General features: G+C 40.1%; 2 protein-coding genes across 4 annotated transcripts in view; one reads left to right on the plus strand and one right to left on the minus strand.

Annotated features, from left to right (window-relative positions):
• Nucleotides 1-1,882: 1,882 nt before the first annotated feature.
• tagln (transgelin) lies at nt 1,883-8,689 on the plus strand. 3 transcript variants are annotated; one of them, XM_034114509.1, is made up of 6 exons: nt 1,883-2,049; nt 5,594-5,633; nt 6,437-6,625; nt 6,762-6,933; nt 7,684-7,786; nt 7,878-8,689. In XM_034114509.1, exons 2-6 carry the CDS (start codon nt 5,622-5,624, stop codon nt 8,014-8,016), a joined length of 615 nt encoding a protein of 204 aa, XP_033970400.1. In that variant the 5' UTR covers nt 1,883-2,049; nt 5,594-5,621; the 3' UTR covers nt 8,017-8,689. The 3 variants fall into 3 exon arrangements, with proteins under 3 accessions (XP_033970400.1, XP_033970401.1, XP_033970402.1); XM_034114510.1 differs by lacking the exon at nt 5,594-5,633 and having other exon boundaries at nt 1,894-2,049; XM_034114511.1 differs by lacking the exon at nt 5,594-5,633 and having other exon boundaries at nt 1,929-2,049; nt 6,387-6,625.
• Nucleotides 8,690-9,692: 1,003 nt separating this feature from the next.
• Nucleotides 9,693-14,154, minus strand: part of pcsk7 (proprotein convertase subtilisin/kexin type 7) — a 17,806-nt gene continuing 13,344 nt past the window's right edge. The window contains exons 14-17 of the mRNA XM_034114550.1: nt 13,717-13,811; nt 13,524-13,629; nt 12,547-12,664; nt 9,693-11,473 (exon numbers count right to left, since the gene is read on the minus strand). Coding sequence (XP_033970441.1) covers nt 11,189-11,473; nt 12,547-12,664; nt 13,524-13,629; nt 13,717-13,811 — 604 coding nt within the window. The 3' untranslated portion in view covers nt 9,693-11,188. The remainder of the gene's footprint in view (nt 11,474-12,546; nt 12,665-13,523; nt 13,630-13,716; nt 13,812-14,154) is intronic.

The following is a 14,154-nucleotide window of genomic DNA, read 5'->3' on the forward strand; positions in this document are numbered from 1 at the left end:
ATAATATAATTGTTCCCTAACTATTTAAATATATGCTCACGAATAAACCATTGCTCAGTCAAACTGTTGCATGTTTTGTAAGGTGTTTGGTTGTGAACAACACACTTTTATTCACCAGGAAAAACACAATGGGATTCATTGTTCATATCCTAAAGTATTATACACTTCTAAGTACAGTATTGATATCACTCAAGAAAAGTCATGTGATCAAAGTTACTTTAAGACACTGTGACTTGTTTTCATGACCAACATCTTTCCCCAACCAAGCGTCATGGAGGCCTAAACATAAGCTTTGAGGTTGAATAATTTGGAATAAAACAAATGAAATCGGTCGATGAACATTTAACTTATGTTAAGTATTAAAATGTTTTGTCAGACTGGAAGAACATTTAACTATGTCAGTAGAAAACATAATCCAGGAAGAATACCATTTCCTGTGTTTGTTCATTATCTATAGCAAATCAGTTGCATAATTGGACAACATATAATGAGTACCGAATTCCTCCTTATTATTTTGTTTAATTTACTTTATGAAAGCAGGATGTAATAAGATGACCTCAGCCATATGGGATATCACAGAAACAAAACAAGCTAAACATTTTGTGGTTTTGGCCAGGTTGTTTTTTTAATATCACAGAGTAATAAGGATGTGTAAGGCCAGTATTACAGATTGGTTTGTGTTAGTGTGCTAACAAGTTTTCCCAGTGAGTGAGTGTAAAAGTTGTTTCATACAATGTTGTCCAGAGAGCGATCAATTCAGCTTCTAGCTTTCCACTAAAGGAGTGAAGCCAACTGCATCTATGAGCATATGATCAACACCTCTCTCATTCAAACAGGGCTGCCCAAAAGTGACTGGTATGGAACAAAAATGTCATAAGTGGTGGTGGCACACACACACACACCCACACACACACACACACACACACACACACACACACACACACACCACACACACACACACACACACACACACACACACACACACACACACACACACACACACACACACACACACACACACACACACACACACACACACACACACACACACACCAGGTGGTTGTACTGAAGAAGACCCAGGACTTACAAGGAGTTCTCTGCCTGAATTATGATGACAATTTCCTCCTCACTCCCATCTTTCTCACCCCTTCGTCTCCTCTCCTCTCCTCTCTCCCTTCTTTCTCCCCTTTACATCCCTTTTGTCTAGAGAGTTCTTTTTTTCCTAAACCCATCAGTGTCCTCTCCTCTCCTATCCTTCTCTCTCTTCCTTTGATTGGTTAATTCGCTCCTCTCGTGTTTCATCTTCTCCTTCTCATTTCCTTTCCTTTCCTTAGTCTTCATCTTCTTTTCTCCTTCGTTCTCCCATCTCCTCTCCTATTATCTTCCATTGGTGTGCAAACATCTCTAAACACTAAGTCATATTTTACATAACTCCTTCCTTACAGTGGGATAGGACCAACACCTTTATTCTTTTGTCCACATCCTTGTCCTCTTTTTTTGTAAAGTCCTATTACTTCTCTCTCCATCTCTACTCCTCCCTTTCTCCCTTCCCATCAGCCTCAATCCTCCACCTCACCATCTTGCTGCAACTTTGACAGAGGAGGGATGTGGCAAAAGCATTTGGAGAATTCCTGCTGACCAAACCAACGCCTGGCTGCTGTCTCTGCTCTACATGGAACAGCTCTACCCAAATAAGGCTGGGCTTTTTAACCAGACGTGAGGGGAAGAGACGCACAGACAGAGAGAGAGAGAGCTGCTGAAAGGCCATGCCCTTTTAAGGATTAAGTTTCCTTTTTTTCCTCACCCTCACTCCCTCCTATTTCTCCTTCACGTTCACTACCTCCTCCTCCTCCCTCCTGCCTCCCTCCCACCCTTTCTCTCTCTCTTGGTAGAATAGTGAAGTCATCTTTCCTCATCTGCTCCTTTTAAGCCGGCATTTTTTAGAGGGAGGTCCCTGCGACGCATATACAAACACTCAGTCAAGCATCCTCACTCGTCCCAACACGCTGCACTAGTAGCCAGCAGACAACTGACCTATTCCTTCACACAGTGAGTATACTTTTATTTTATTCCTCCAAAAAGCTCTTGAACTGGATTTGGGACAGTTAGTTTGAGAAGATGGCGAATGGGAAGAGGCCATCGCTCTATTTTTCAGTCAGTAGTTTTGAGGACTATCTAGTTATTTATCCTAAATATGCGTGTCTTTTGTCTTCTGTGTTTTATATGTAAGATCATTTCAAAAAGAAGGGCATTGTAAACATCCAAAGATCAATGTGTAAATACCTTGACTTTGAAATTCATGCAGCGGATTTGGGTTATGAAAGTTGTTTAAGATATTTTTGTTTGAATTTTCCTCAAGTTCCTGAAATGTTGTTATTGAGTTGGTTTCATAGGACCAATCAAGTACTGTTCTCTTGTTAAGTTTCATAATAATCATCTTTTAAAATACTGGGATTGTCACAATAACACAAAAACCCTGATTGTGACAGAGGATTGTGTCACCATGTATCCTAAATATGATTCAGATGTTTTGGGGGTTAATGTATCTTTATGTAAAGCAGAGAGGTGAGCCAGACAGTGATGCATATCTCTGTCAGTGCACATACTTTTTATTTGTAGAAGCAAATGATACTCCCACACATCCATGCACAGGCTTTGGAGGCCATTGAATCCACAAGGCATGAGAGGTAATCATACTGCATACTGAGCACAGAGATGCATCTATACTGACTACATATTTTATAATCAGTCATACAGAAATGCAGTATCTCAACTCAAGTATGTAAACTCCAAACTTTCACTTTGTGTTCATGGGGACATGTATGGATAAAGACTTACTGGTAAGGATGGCAGCACACCCAGTGATTCCAGTAAAACCAGTCCAGCAGTAACGTGCAGGACGTGCCAGGGGGCAGTTTAGCTTCTAAGTAGCAGATAACACTATCTCCTCTGCCAATCAGGTTGCAGCACATAAACACAGCAGAACATAATGGTTTAAACGACCAGGAACTAGCCACATCTGCTTAAAGCACTCTTTTCAGAGTCAGGAGAAAAACATCAGCTCAGACACAGAGCAGATCTAAAGTCTGTCAGAATAATCAGAATCATAAAGGGTCAGCAATTTCAGAAAATGCTTTCAATGCTCATAAAAGTCTGGAAAGGAAAGCATTATATAGCCATGTAAGAAAAGGATGTTCAGTTTGTCAGTTGCAGAAAGGGCATCCTTCCACCAGAGGACTGCAAATACATTAACACTGCTGCATTGTTTTTCATTTAGTAAAAGAATCCAGCTGCTTTATAACAAACTCTGACTTCTACCAATTCATCATGTGGTGGTTAGCTAGTTAACTGTAGAGGAGGGGAGGCGGCATGACGCCATGTCCTCTCCGGCGGCCGCAGTCGCCACAGCCCTCACACTGGTTTCCTGTTCTGGCATTAGACAGATTTGCCATGGTGATAGAGAAACAGAGCAGAAACACAGCTGAGACAGATATACGGATGGAAGGACGGAGGTGATGAAGTCATGTTTGTGGAATAAAGCACTTTGAAAGGAAGCATTTTAAGCTGTCTTAATTTAGCTTTTGTTCCTTTTTGTTTTTTTCGCTTTTTTTAATGTTAATATTAATGGTTTTAACTTTATCGTAATTCAGAATGGTACATCAGAAGTATCAATCGATTAAAACTGCAAAAAGTACTACAACACGGCATTTGTTTTATGATCGTACAGACTTTCTTTTTATGCACGGAAAGTTAGATTTGTTTAGAATGATTGCTGTTGATGCTGTATGACAAGAAGTATTAGCATCAGCAGGAATATGTGTATGACTTCTAGCAGGAACTAATAGTTGTGTAAAGTGTATGAAAAGTTGATAGGTCAGGCTGGAGACTATTAAAAAAAGCAGTTTTAGTTTGAGTAGGGTTATATGAAATGCCAAGTGAGTTAAATGTTCAAGGAGAAGCAGCCAGATAGCAGAAGCTTGTTTAGTAGATAGAGTTATTGGTCCTGGGCCGGGTCCCAAGGATAACAACAGGTCCCTAGATACACATGAATACCAGAAATAGAGGCCCTCACGGACTTGACCTCTTAAAATATTATGAGATGTTTGTACGGTTGTCATACAATGCACACACACAGGACATAAGTTATAGGGGAAATACTGTCAATCTTCTCGTCTCTTCTCTCCTCATTTCATTTATTTTCTTCTCTTCCCTTCTCTTCTCTTCTCAAGACACGAGAAGGCATTGAGTGCACATTGTGGTGAACATAACTTCCCTACAAAGAGTGTAGTGTGTGTTATTCCCAATTGTGGTCAAGAGAGAAGTTTATAAGGCCAGGAAGCCAATGGAAAAAAGTCAACGGCATACCAGACAAACATTACTCTGTAATAATGATTATAAAATGACGCATGTCAGTGGGAAAAAGCAAGGGGTACGAGTGTGTGTGTGTGTGTGTGTGTGTGTGTGTGTGTGTGTGTGTGTGTGTGTGTGTGTGTGTGTGTGTGTGTGTGTGTGTGTGTGTGTGTGTGTGTGTGTGTGTGTGTGTGTGTGTGTACAAGTCAGAGCTAAAGGCAGACAGATGAAGATATTATATCTGAACTTCTGAGGTTGAGTGTAAGTGAGCGTGTTGCCCAGCATGTGTGTTTGGTTTTTTGCGGCCTGGAAAAGCACCACAGGGAATGTGAAGAATATTAAAACAGGGTTGGTGGTAAGGCTCAGCGAACACTGGGCAGGAATCCATTAATGTCGTTGGCATGCAAACTCTCATATGCAGACATGCAGTATATCTATTTGCAGTTTTGGAAAAAAGTATACATACATCTGCTGGTGGACATAAACCCATCTTTACATTAATGATTGTGTTGCTCAACATTAAAGTGTGTTAGTTTATATCAAGCATATCAATATAAAGGTACACATTGTGTCCACTTGTTGTTTCAGCGGACAAATATCAGGACTAAGAAAACTTTAAGACTTGTGAAGATTTAGGGATTCATATGCCCTAGATCAGTGGAAATGAATGGATAATAAATAAATGGAGAGTAGGAAGAAAGGGGGGATTTTAGCGAGCAACAGAGGAAAGAAATAAGTAAAATGGAAAAGAAGAAAGAAAAGTAGTATAATACATAATTAGGTTAACGAAAGAAAGGATTTGAGTATTATCTACAGCACTATTTAGGTTTCTTCTCTTTCCCTTGTTTTTCTCAAACATGTTTTAATCCATGTTAATGAGCACTTCTTTGCCAATATACTCCATCATACTGACAGGTGTGACATATCAACATGCTGAATAAACAGCATGATTAAGACATTGAGCAAAAACAATGCTTCATATTTTTCTTCAGTTGAGTTTGTATTCTGACAATATGAGAGAACAGTTCTTAATTTAAATATATTTTTCCTACATCAGTCCAGTCTTGGCCGAGATTGGCATTTTTTTTACTTTTCTCTATGAAAAGTCTGTTTAGGCCGATTGGAAACATCCTGACACCAACAGAAAAGACTCAGCAAGGGTTCACTCTTATCCATCCAAGATGAGTGTCTTCCAGTCAGCTCCTAGGTTTAACCTTTAACATTTGAACTTTAACCTCCTCAGGAACAAGTTGAAGTGACCTGACATCAAGATGGCAACAAAGGTTGGGTGGTGCAGACAGCACTTTCATTGGGCTTTGCTACACTTGGCTTGTGGCCAAAAGCTTACAGAAGCATAAGACAAAAAAAAGTGCTCGCAATAATTATTGTGTGAACAGAGACAAAGAGAGAGCTGGAGAGTGTGTGTGTGTGGTATGTGAGTGTGTGTTTGTTAAGGCAAAAATAAGAATATATGCAAAACAAAATCAGCTGGCTGATATAGCGCTCCTATTGTACACCACTTTGCCTCAGACACAGGTCCTGATGGGCTAAATGGTGTGTATTAGGAGACAAAACGCTGTAAATGCAAACGTTCTGGGAGCGGTGATTAAAATAGGTGCTGGGCATTTATGCTTAAATACACGCTTTGACATGCATGTCATGTATAAGTGTATACTATATACAGTACATTATAAAATGATATCTGTCTGTGGGTTAGGGTTATTATTATTATTTTGCACATCTGTGCATGTTTGTGCTTACAGGCTACCTTCAAATGTTATTGCAATTGAATGTGAGTGCTGGCTATTGTTTATATTGCAAAAGCTTTTTGGACTAAAAGACAGTAAAACTGCAATGACGCACACAAATACAGTAAGTTCACAACATCTGTCTGTATGATGCCGTTAGTTGTCATGGTGGGAGATGAATCCAAATGCTGATCCTCACATTTACTTAGATTTCATACTATGTCCAGAGATAATATTTATTTTTTCTTTGACTCTTCTTCACTTCATCTCTTCATCTCCTCCACACTGGCTTGCTCTACTATCTCCCTCCACCTTTCCTCTTTTTCACGCTCTCTCAGGGAGTCGGCATGGCTAACAAAGGTCCATCCTTCGGCCTGAGCCGGCAGGTTCAGGATAAGATCGACAGCAAGTACGACGCTGAGCTGGAGCAGATCCTGGTGGAGTGGATCAGCCGTCAGTGTGGCTCCGGGGTGGGGAAGCCAGAGGCCGGCAAAACTGGCTTCCAGACCTGGCTGAAAGATGGATGTGTGAGTGCAACACAACAGTTTAATGGCTTCCTAGATGTTTTTTTTTAGTTCTTATGGTTCATGTTTTTAATGCCTCTCCTTCCTATCTTTGTCTACCTCTTTTTGTACCCTGTGTCACTCTATCTGGTCTCCTCAGGTTCTTAGTGAACTGATTAACTCTCTGTTCACCGGGGACAAGCCAGTGAAGAAGATTGCGAGCTCACCCGCAGCCTTCAAACAGATGGAGCAGATCTCCCAGTTCCTCAACGCTGCCGAGAAGTATGGCGTCACCAAGACTGACATGTTCCAGACCGTTGACCTTTGGGAAGGTAAGAGGGGGTTCATTGTCTTAATTCCTCGGTTAATGAAAAACATTTAATGCCAGACGACAAGACTTGGCTTGGGTTCAAATTCTTCTTTATATCAATTACTCTCCCCTTGTTATCTCAAATGATTGAAGACAACTTAGTTTCACTCGCATGCTTCCACATTGAACAAGGAATCAAGAAACAGAGAAAAGTATTGATCAATTACATTAAACTGTCAAAAATATCAGTCAGCAAAATAAATAACTTATGCAGTCTAATCCAAGTCTCACTTATCCAGTCCTATGCTCAATATTTCTCAAACACATGCATATGTGCTTAAAACGATTTAACACTGTGCGTGCGAGACTGTATATTTGGAAGTGATTTAAGTAGCAGGGGATCTGGCAGACTTGCAAGTGTTTGGACTTAGTGAGCACAAAACTGAACAAATGAGAATTTGATTATACCTTGGCTTAAGTTGTTTGGAAGTTTGTAAACAGATGTTTTGATTCAGTTTTGCTGTTGTTAACGAGCACCCCATTCACATGAACCTTTGGAGGATTTTCTCAGTCTTTTTTATCCTGGGTTTGTCAGGGAAGCAAACAAGAACAAACAAACACGGCGTGAGAAGCTGAATTAACATTTCATTTAGTGTTAGATTTCTCCTGATATGGAAGAAGAGAAAATACTTTCATACAACAATGCACTTAAGGAAACATAATAATTTGCCCACTGAGTTACTAATCCTATCCATTATGTGTGTGTGGACAGGTAAGGACCTGGCGGCGGTGCAGAGGACTCTGTCAGCTCTGGGCAGCTTGGCCATCACTAAGGAAGAAGGCACATACAAAGGAGAGGCTAACTGGTTTTTCAAGTGAGTGTCATATGCATTATCTAACCAACACCAATTACCATTGGCTGTATAGCTGTATTAACTCCGAGACATTTTCAATGACGTGTTGCAGGAAAGCCCAGGAGAACAAGCGAGACTTCTCAGATGACCAGATGAAGGCGGGCAAAAACGTGATTGGCCTACAGATGGGGTCCAACCAGGGAGCCAGTCAGGAAGGCATGAGCTATGGAAGACCCCGGCAGATCATGTAAAACCACTGAGCCAGATACCCGTAACCTCCTCAGCCCCTGACACCTTCTTACAGCCTGTTAGTTTAACCGGTCCACTACAACTCCCCTTTAACCTTACATTTCTTTCTGCTTTGGATTTGAGCTTCCTTCTAACAGATACCCCCGACTTCCTGGTCTTGACACTTTAGTTTACACAGAGTTCACCATGCTTTGTCCTTCCACTGCAGTTAGGAACAGTACTACCTTAGCAGTCTTAAGTGGAAATAGTAACCAGAAAAATGACCGATGCATTGCCTTGGAGGTAAAAACAAAACAGTGACAATGTGCCAAACATTGGGCTTTTCCTTTCTAATATAAATCAGCACTGATATTACAGATAACTGACAACTGTGTCATCTCTGATAGCCTCAAAACCATGTTGGAAATTATTATTATTAAGTATTCTATTAGATTTTAGAAACATTGGTTCTGGATTCCAACACAAAGAAATCATCTGTATTTAGGTAGATTGCATAAGGGATATTCTTACCAAATTGAATAACGACACAACCCATGACGTACCATAACTTGGTATAATTTACAATATTGTTACTTGTTAATTGTTCCTACCTACCACTTACCACAATGCTACGCCTGCTGTATCAGCGCCAATATTTTTGTACATTGTCTTATTAAATAATGACTTTGAAATACATTTCTGAATTGACTTTGTGAATCTGGGTCATTCAATTTGACAACGATGCATAATGGGAATATTGAGGAAACATGTCACCACTCACTGGATCTTTCTTTTATTACCATTATTTCAAAGACTAGCTACATTTATTAAAAGTGTGTCTGAAAATATAAGTTACATCCTCGTATTGGGCATGTGACCAATGCTAAATAAAATCCACTTGTGTCTGTGCAAAATGTTCAGCTAAGAAGAGATCTCTTCACAGACAGAAGTAACGAGAGCCACCAAAAACTCTTGATACAGATATGTTACCTAAGTTTTAAAACAGACTTTTGAAAGAAATAAAGTTTAGATTCTGGTAGTTTAAGGTTATGCCACTTTGGGGATTTCAGTTCCAAAAAGGTCAGAGACAGCCTTAATGTAATTTAGTTTTAACTTGTTTTAGATTTAGGGCATGCTTGCAGTGTAGTTTTAAGAATTGCAATTTGGAAATGTTAGATTATATGTATTTTAGACTAGTCTTGTTAAAGGTGGGGTAGGTAAGTTTGAGAAACCGGCTCGAGATACACTTTTTGTTATATTCCATGGAATGCTCTTAACATCCCGATAGCAATGAATATCTTAAGTGCTTTGACAAAAAAATCCATAAAAAAAATTAATCTGTGGAAGCCGTGGTACTGTAAAAAGCACGACCAATCATTTTAGCTGGCCCGGGCTAAAGTAACTGGATGGCCTACCTGCCTGTCAGCCTTCCATCTGTGCACAAGCTTATCTCGTGCCCTCATTGGTCATGTGCGCGTTTGTGTGTGTTGGAGGAGGGGCTCTGTAAGGAAGTGGCAGATTTTTTCCGGCTACGTATTTTCAAATTTTAGCGCACTCGAGCTGGTTTCTCCAAAATTACCTACCCCACCTTTAAACCCAAAATCGTGTAAAAACAACCATATTATATCATAATCAGTATCACTGATTCTAAAAAGTGTGTTACTACGTCTTTCCCTGTGTTAAAAACATAATCCCAGAGGATTTTCCATCAAGTCTTTTATTATCATTCAGATCACCTGTGACTTGCACAGCAAAACACAGCTTCGAGTTTCCCTCCAAACACTCCTTACATTATAAAATTAGAACTCTTTAATACATTCTTACAAAACAATGTGTATAAATCATTGAACACACTTGATATATATCTGTACAGCAGGCACACATTGTGTATATATTACACTTCATAAAAAAATACCTATACAAATCCCACACTTGAAAATCCCACTTCAAGTTTTTATCAGTAGTTGGTTATAACCTGCAGATAATAACCCAAGACTTTAAAATAAAATACATCAAATAACACCTCAGAAAAAAAGAAAAAAAAAAATTCCTCAGCAATCTCATGGAAACTTTTTCCAGGGAAGACCATAACAAACACACCCGCTCATGTCACAGAACACACACCCGCTCATGTCACAACATACACAGTGCACACACACTCAGGGCAGCACACACTCACACACACACATATCGATATTTGTACATTCCTATAGTGCACATCACATTTTTTAAAACAAACCATCTTTCTCTTGGTTTGATTACCCCCACTAGAAGTAAATCCCACCCATCTAAGCTCAGTTCTTCCATGGTAACACATGTACACAGACCATTCTGTATTTACCCTTTCACGCATGCAAACATGCAATTGTACTGACACGTTAAAGGAACACTTCAACCTTATAATACTATATCAATTACTCACCCTGTGTTACCTTGAGTTCAGGTAGAGAGAAAGGTCTTGATGAAAAAATAAAAGGCGGCGGCATTTAAGACACTTCCAACTTGCACAATGAGTAGTGTGTCTGTGCAAGGGGAAGACTGTTAAGCGGAGTGTTTTATAAAGTAACAGGTTTCAAAAAGTAACAGGTTTGAGAAGTAGTGAGCATACCACTGGTTAAATACGAGGTTGGAGTATGCTTACTGAACTTAGCCGTTGTATGAGAGTGTGTAAACAGATGTTCTGATACAGTTTTGCAATTTTAATAAAAGGCGGCCCTGATTTATTTAAATTATCAAGACTTTTCTCAGTTTTTTTGATTTTTCGTTTAACTTGGAAGTAAATGGTCCCTTTAAACCATATAAGGTCCCTCTCCAGTTCATGCCTGACCCTAACTCTAACCCAAACCTAATCCTGATGGGAAATGTAACCCCAGGACCGGCTTAATATCCCCACTTTAAAAGGATTGTCCTCATTTCATTTTTACTTTTAGAGGACATTCGTTATGACCGGTGCACAAGAACACCCACTGCCCAACACATACTCACATTGCCACAAAGTAAGATTTTCATAAAAGGCCACATGTTTGGAGAATACAGACAAAAGGTCCACTTCTCAGTCAACTCCATCTGCAGCACAGCACCACAGATACAGTTGACGAGAGGCTGAATATGTTTGGAGAAGATAGTGAGAGCCTGAGACGTCCAATGAGCAAAGAGAGAGAGAGACGGGATATAGCCCCATTGTTTGGCTCAATGCTATGTTGCCGGCCAGTCTCCATTTAAAAGCGGCACTTGGGTCTCGGATGCAAACACTGCATGCAACTCCACCCCGGAGTCCTGCTCCTCTTCCTCCTTAACTTCCTCCTCCTCTGGCAATGCCTCCTCCACTCCTCTCCCCCGGCGCCCCCCCCTGGCCCGGTGGCCCTGGCCCCGTCTCTTGCGCAGGCAGAGGAGGCCCCTGAGGTCCATGTGGGCCAGCGTGACCTCCAGTGTGTAGTAGAGCGACCAGAAGAGAGCAAAGCAGCCCAGCAACAGCAGGAACTGGAAAGGAAAACAAACAGAGAGAGACGGAGCGAGAACGTAAATCACTAAAGCTGGGTCACATAAATCACTGAAGGATGCATGTGTGGATGTGGTTAAAGATACAAAGAAAGAACGATTACAAAAGAGAGAACTAGAAAGTCAAATGGATGAGCGAATGTGACCCAAGTATTCCTTTCTGGTGTGGTTTAGCTGGGATCTATTACTGAAGGTCTATGGGATTGATTTTCATCTTTGTTATAAGGTTGGCAAAACACTTGAATACTTCTTCAAAGATGCATGGGTTGACCTAATTCACTTTTACTCTCACAATGTAAAATTTCCAAATCCTAAATGAAGGTGAGCATTATTTGTTTGTTTTTTTAACACAAAGTAACTGGCAGGGAGAACTTCTTGCCAGCCAGCGTCTATCCCCCAATTTCACAGATGTATAAGGTTTCAAATGAGAGGTTATGGTTATATAGCATTAGGGCTGTGCAATTAATCGTATTTTAATCTCGATTACGATTTTGGCTTGCAACGATTACGAAAACAACGTAATCAAAATAAAACGATTATTATTTTTATAAAAAAAAAAAAAAATGTAATTATTTTTATTTATTTTGCTTTTTCAGTTGAATTATACTTAAAGTTCAGGGTAATCAACTGTTAAAAACATACTGTTCACATTTTTGTTTCAATAAATGGATGTTTTCAAAGTAAATGGATAATCGTTTTTAATAATCGTGATATCAATTATTGACCAAAAATAATCGTGATTAGGATTTTTGCCATAATCGCACAGCCCTATATAGCATACACATCTGAGGTCTAGATCTGCCAGTAAATAAAAGGTGTCTGTTCCTTTGAAATAATATCCACAAAAAAGGAAAAATAAATAATGTTGGGCTAACAATTCCATATTATCCTGAAATTGAGCTTTAATGTAATGAGGCTTATTCCTGACATGTCTGACATAGTGAGTCAGTATGAAAACATTTTAATTTCCCAGTATCAAAACTATTGGTTTTATTCTGTGAAGACATACATATTTAAGAGAAAGACAGAGACATGGTCAAAAGTGAACAGTTTACCTTGAGGCTGTTGGAGGTGAAGGGGCTGATGATTTCTGGAGGGATGTCCAGGCCTGGAGGGCAGGGCAGAGAGAAGCTGCTGTCCAGAAACTTTCCACTCATAGCCTCTTCCACCAGCCTGTCAATCAATGAACAGCCAATCAACAAGCAGATCATTTATTTGTATTTTATTTATTTAACAGGGACAGTGCACATTAATTAACATTCCTGTAAAATGTGCCAGAGTTAGCCAAGAAGCTATTTTTCATCTGTAGTCCCTGGACAGATTTTATAAGTCAACCTAAAACACATTTCATTTTAAACAAGTAAATACAATGAAATTGAAACATGCAACATACATTACTGGAATACTTAAAGTGGACCTATCATGCTATATTTGAATAATATAGTGTAGGACCATACCTATATAAGGCATATTTATACTTTTTTCTTTTCAAAATACCAAACAGATCATGCATTTTAGCCATGCCTCATTTCGCTCAATTTGCACTTTTTTTAGCTCTGCTCTGCAAGGGCAGATTCAGTGAGAACAGCACCATCTACAGGCCTGGCATATGTACTACAGCGTCTCCAGCGCTTTCGAACGGCAATGGCCGTGGCTGTCTCCTCCTGATTGGTGGAGTTGGCCCAATAGCCGTAGCGCCACTGTCCTGACGTCAGGACAGTGTTCAAATCTGGATCAGTTTTTATCAGATCCGTTGCAGCCTCTTTTTTAGAGATTTGGGTATGGAGGAAAAGAGAGAGGGTTGTGTTTTCTGACACTTGGTGAGTTCCCTGGAACACCTGGGACACATATTCATGTATAAAAGACGTACAAAAGTGCATTTTGCATGATAGGTCCCCTTTAAAAGATTAATTCTCTGAATCAAATCAGTATGCTACAACGATTTCAAATGGGAATAAAAAACTAAACACAAATCCAGGGCAAACAGGCGTTCAACAAAACTGAAGATGTCCAGATGGCAGCGTGTTCTTACCTCTGCCTCTCCTTGACCTCGCTGAAAGTCATAGAGGAACCATACAGAGTCAACTGCCACTGCTTCAAGAACCCCACAGAGGCACACTTCTCAACGGATGGCTCCTCTACAGAAGCAGAGAGAAGGGTCAGTGTGGGCAGGGGGGGGGACATGTCAGAAATGGGGACATGTCAGTTGTGTGACTGTGTCTTACTGTGGTCAGATATCTTGATGATGTACTGGCCTTCAGCCTCCTCTCCCCAGCAGCGCACAGTAGAGAAGGTCCAGTCCTGGTAGCCTGAAGAGTCTCTGTGTGCAAAAACACAAATATACAACTTTATTAGACTGCATTAGATTATAGTTTAAAGGGATAGTTCGGATGTTTGTGGCGTTATACGAGGTAGGTATATTTCCACCTCTACACCTGAGCCGTCAGAAACCCTTTTCCAGTGATGAACTGAAGTCTATGCTCGCGATGAAGCCGTCACACTCATTTAAAAAAGTAAACCCCAGTCATTTGACTTTACATGAGACTGAGTATCTGGTCTACCTCTGACTCAATGGGTTTTGTTTGTGTTGCTGTGGGACTTTAGGTTTTTTAAAGGGTTAGTTTGGATTCACTAAAGATCCACAATAACACAAACAAACGAGC

Source organism: Trematomus bernacchii, unplaced genomic scaffold (genome assembly GCF_902827165.1).
Source record: "Trematomus bernacchii unplaced genomic scaffold, fTreBer1.1, whole genome shotgun sequence".
NCBI classification, from domain to species: Eukaryota; Metazoa; Chordata; class Actinopteri; order Perciformes; family Nototheniidae; genus Trematomus; species Trematomus bernacchii.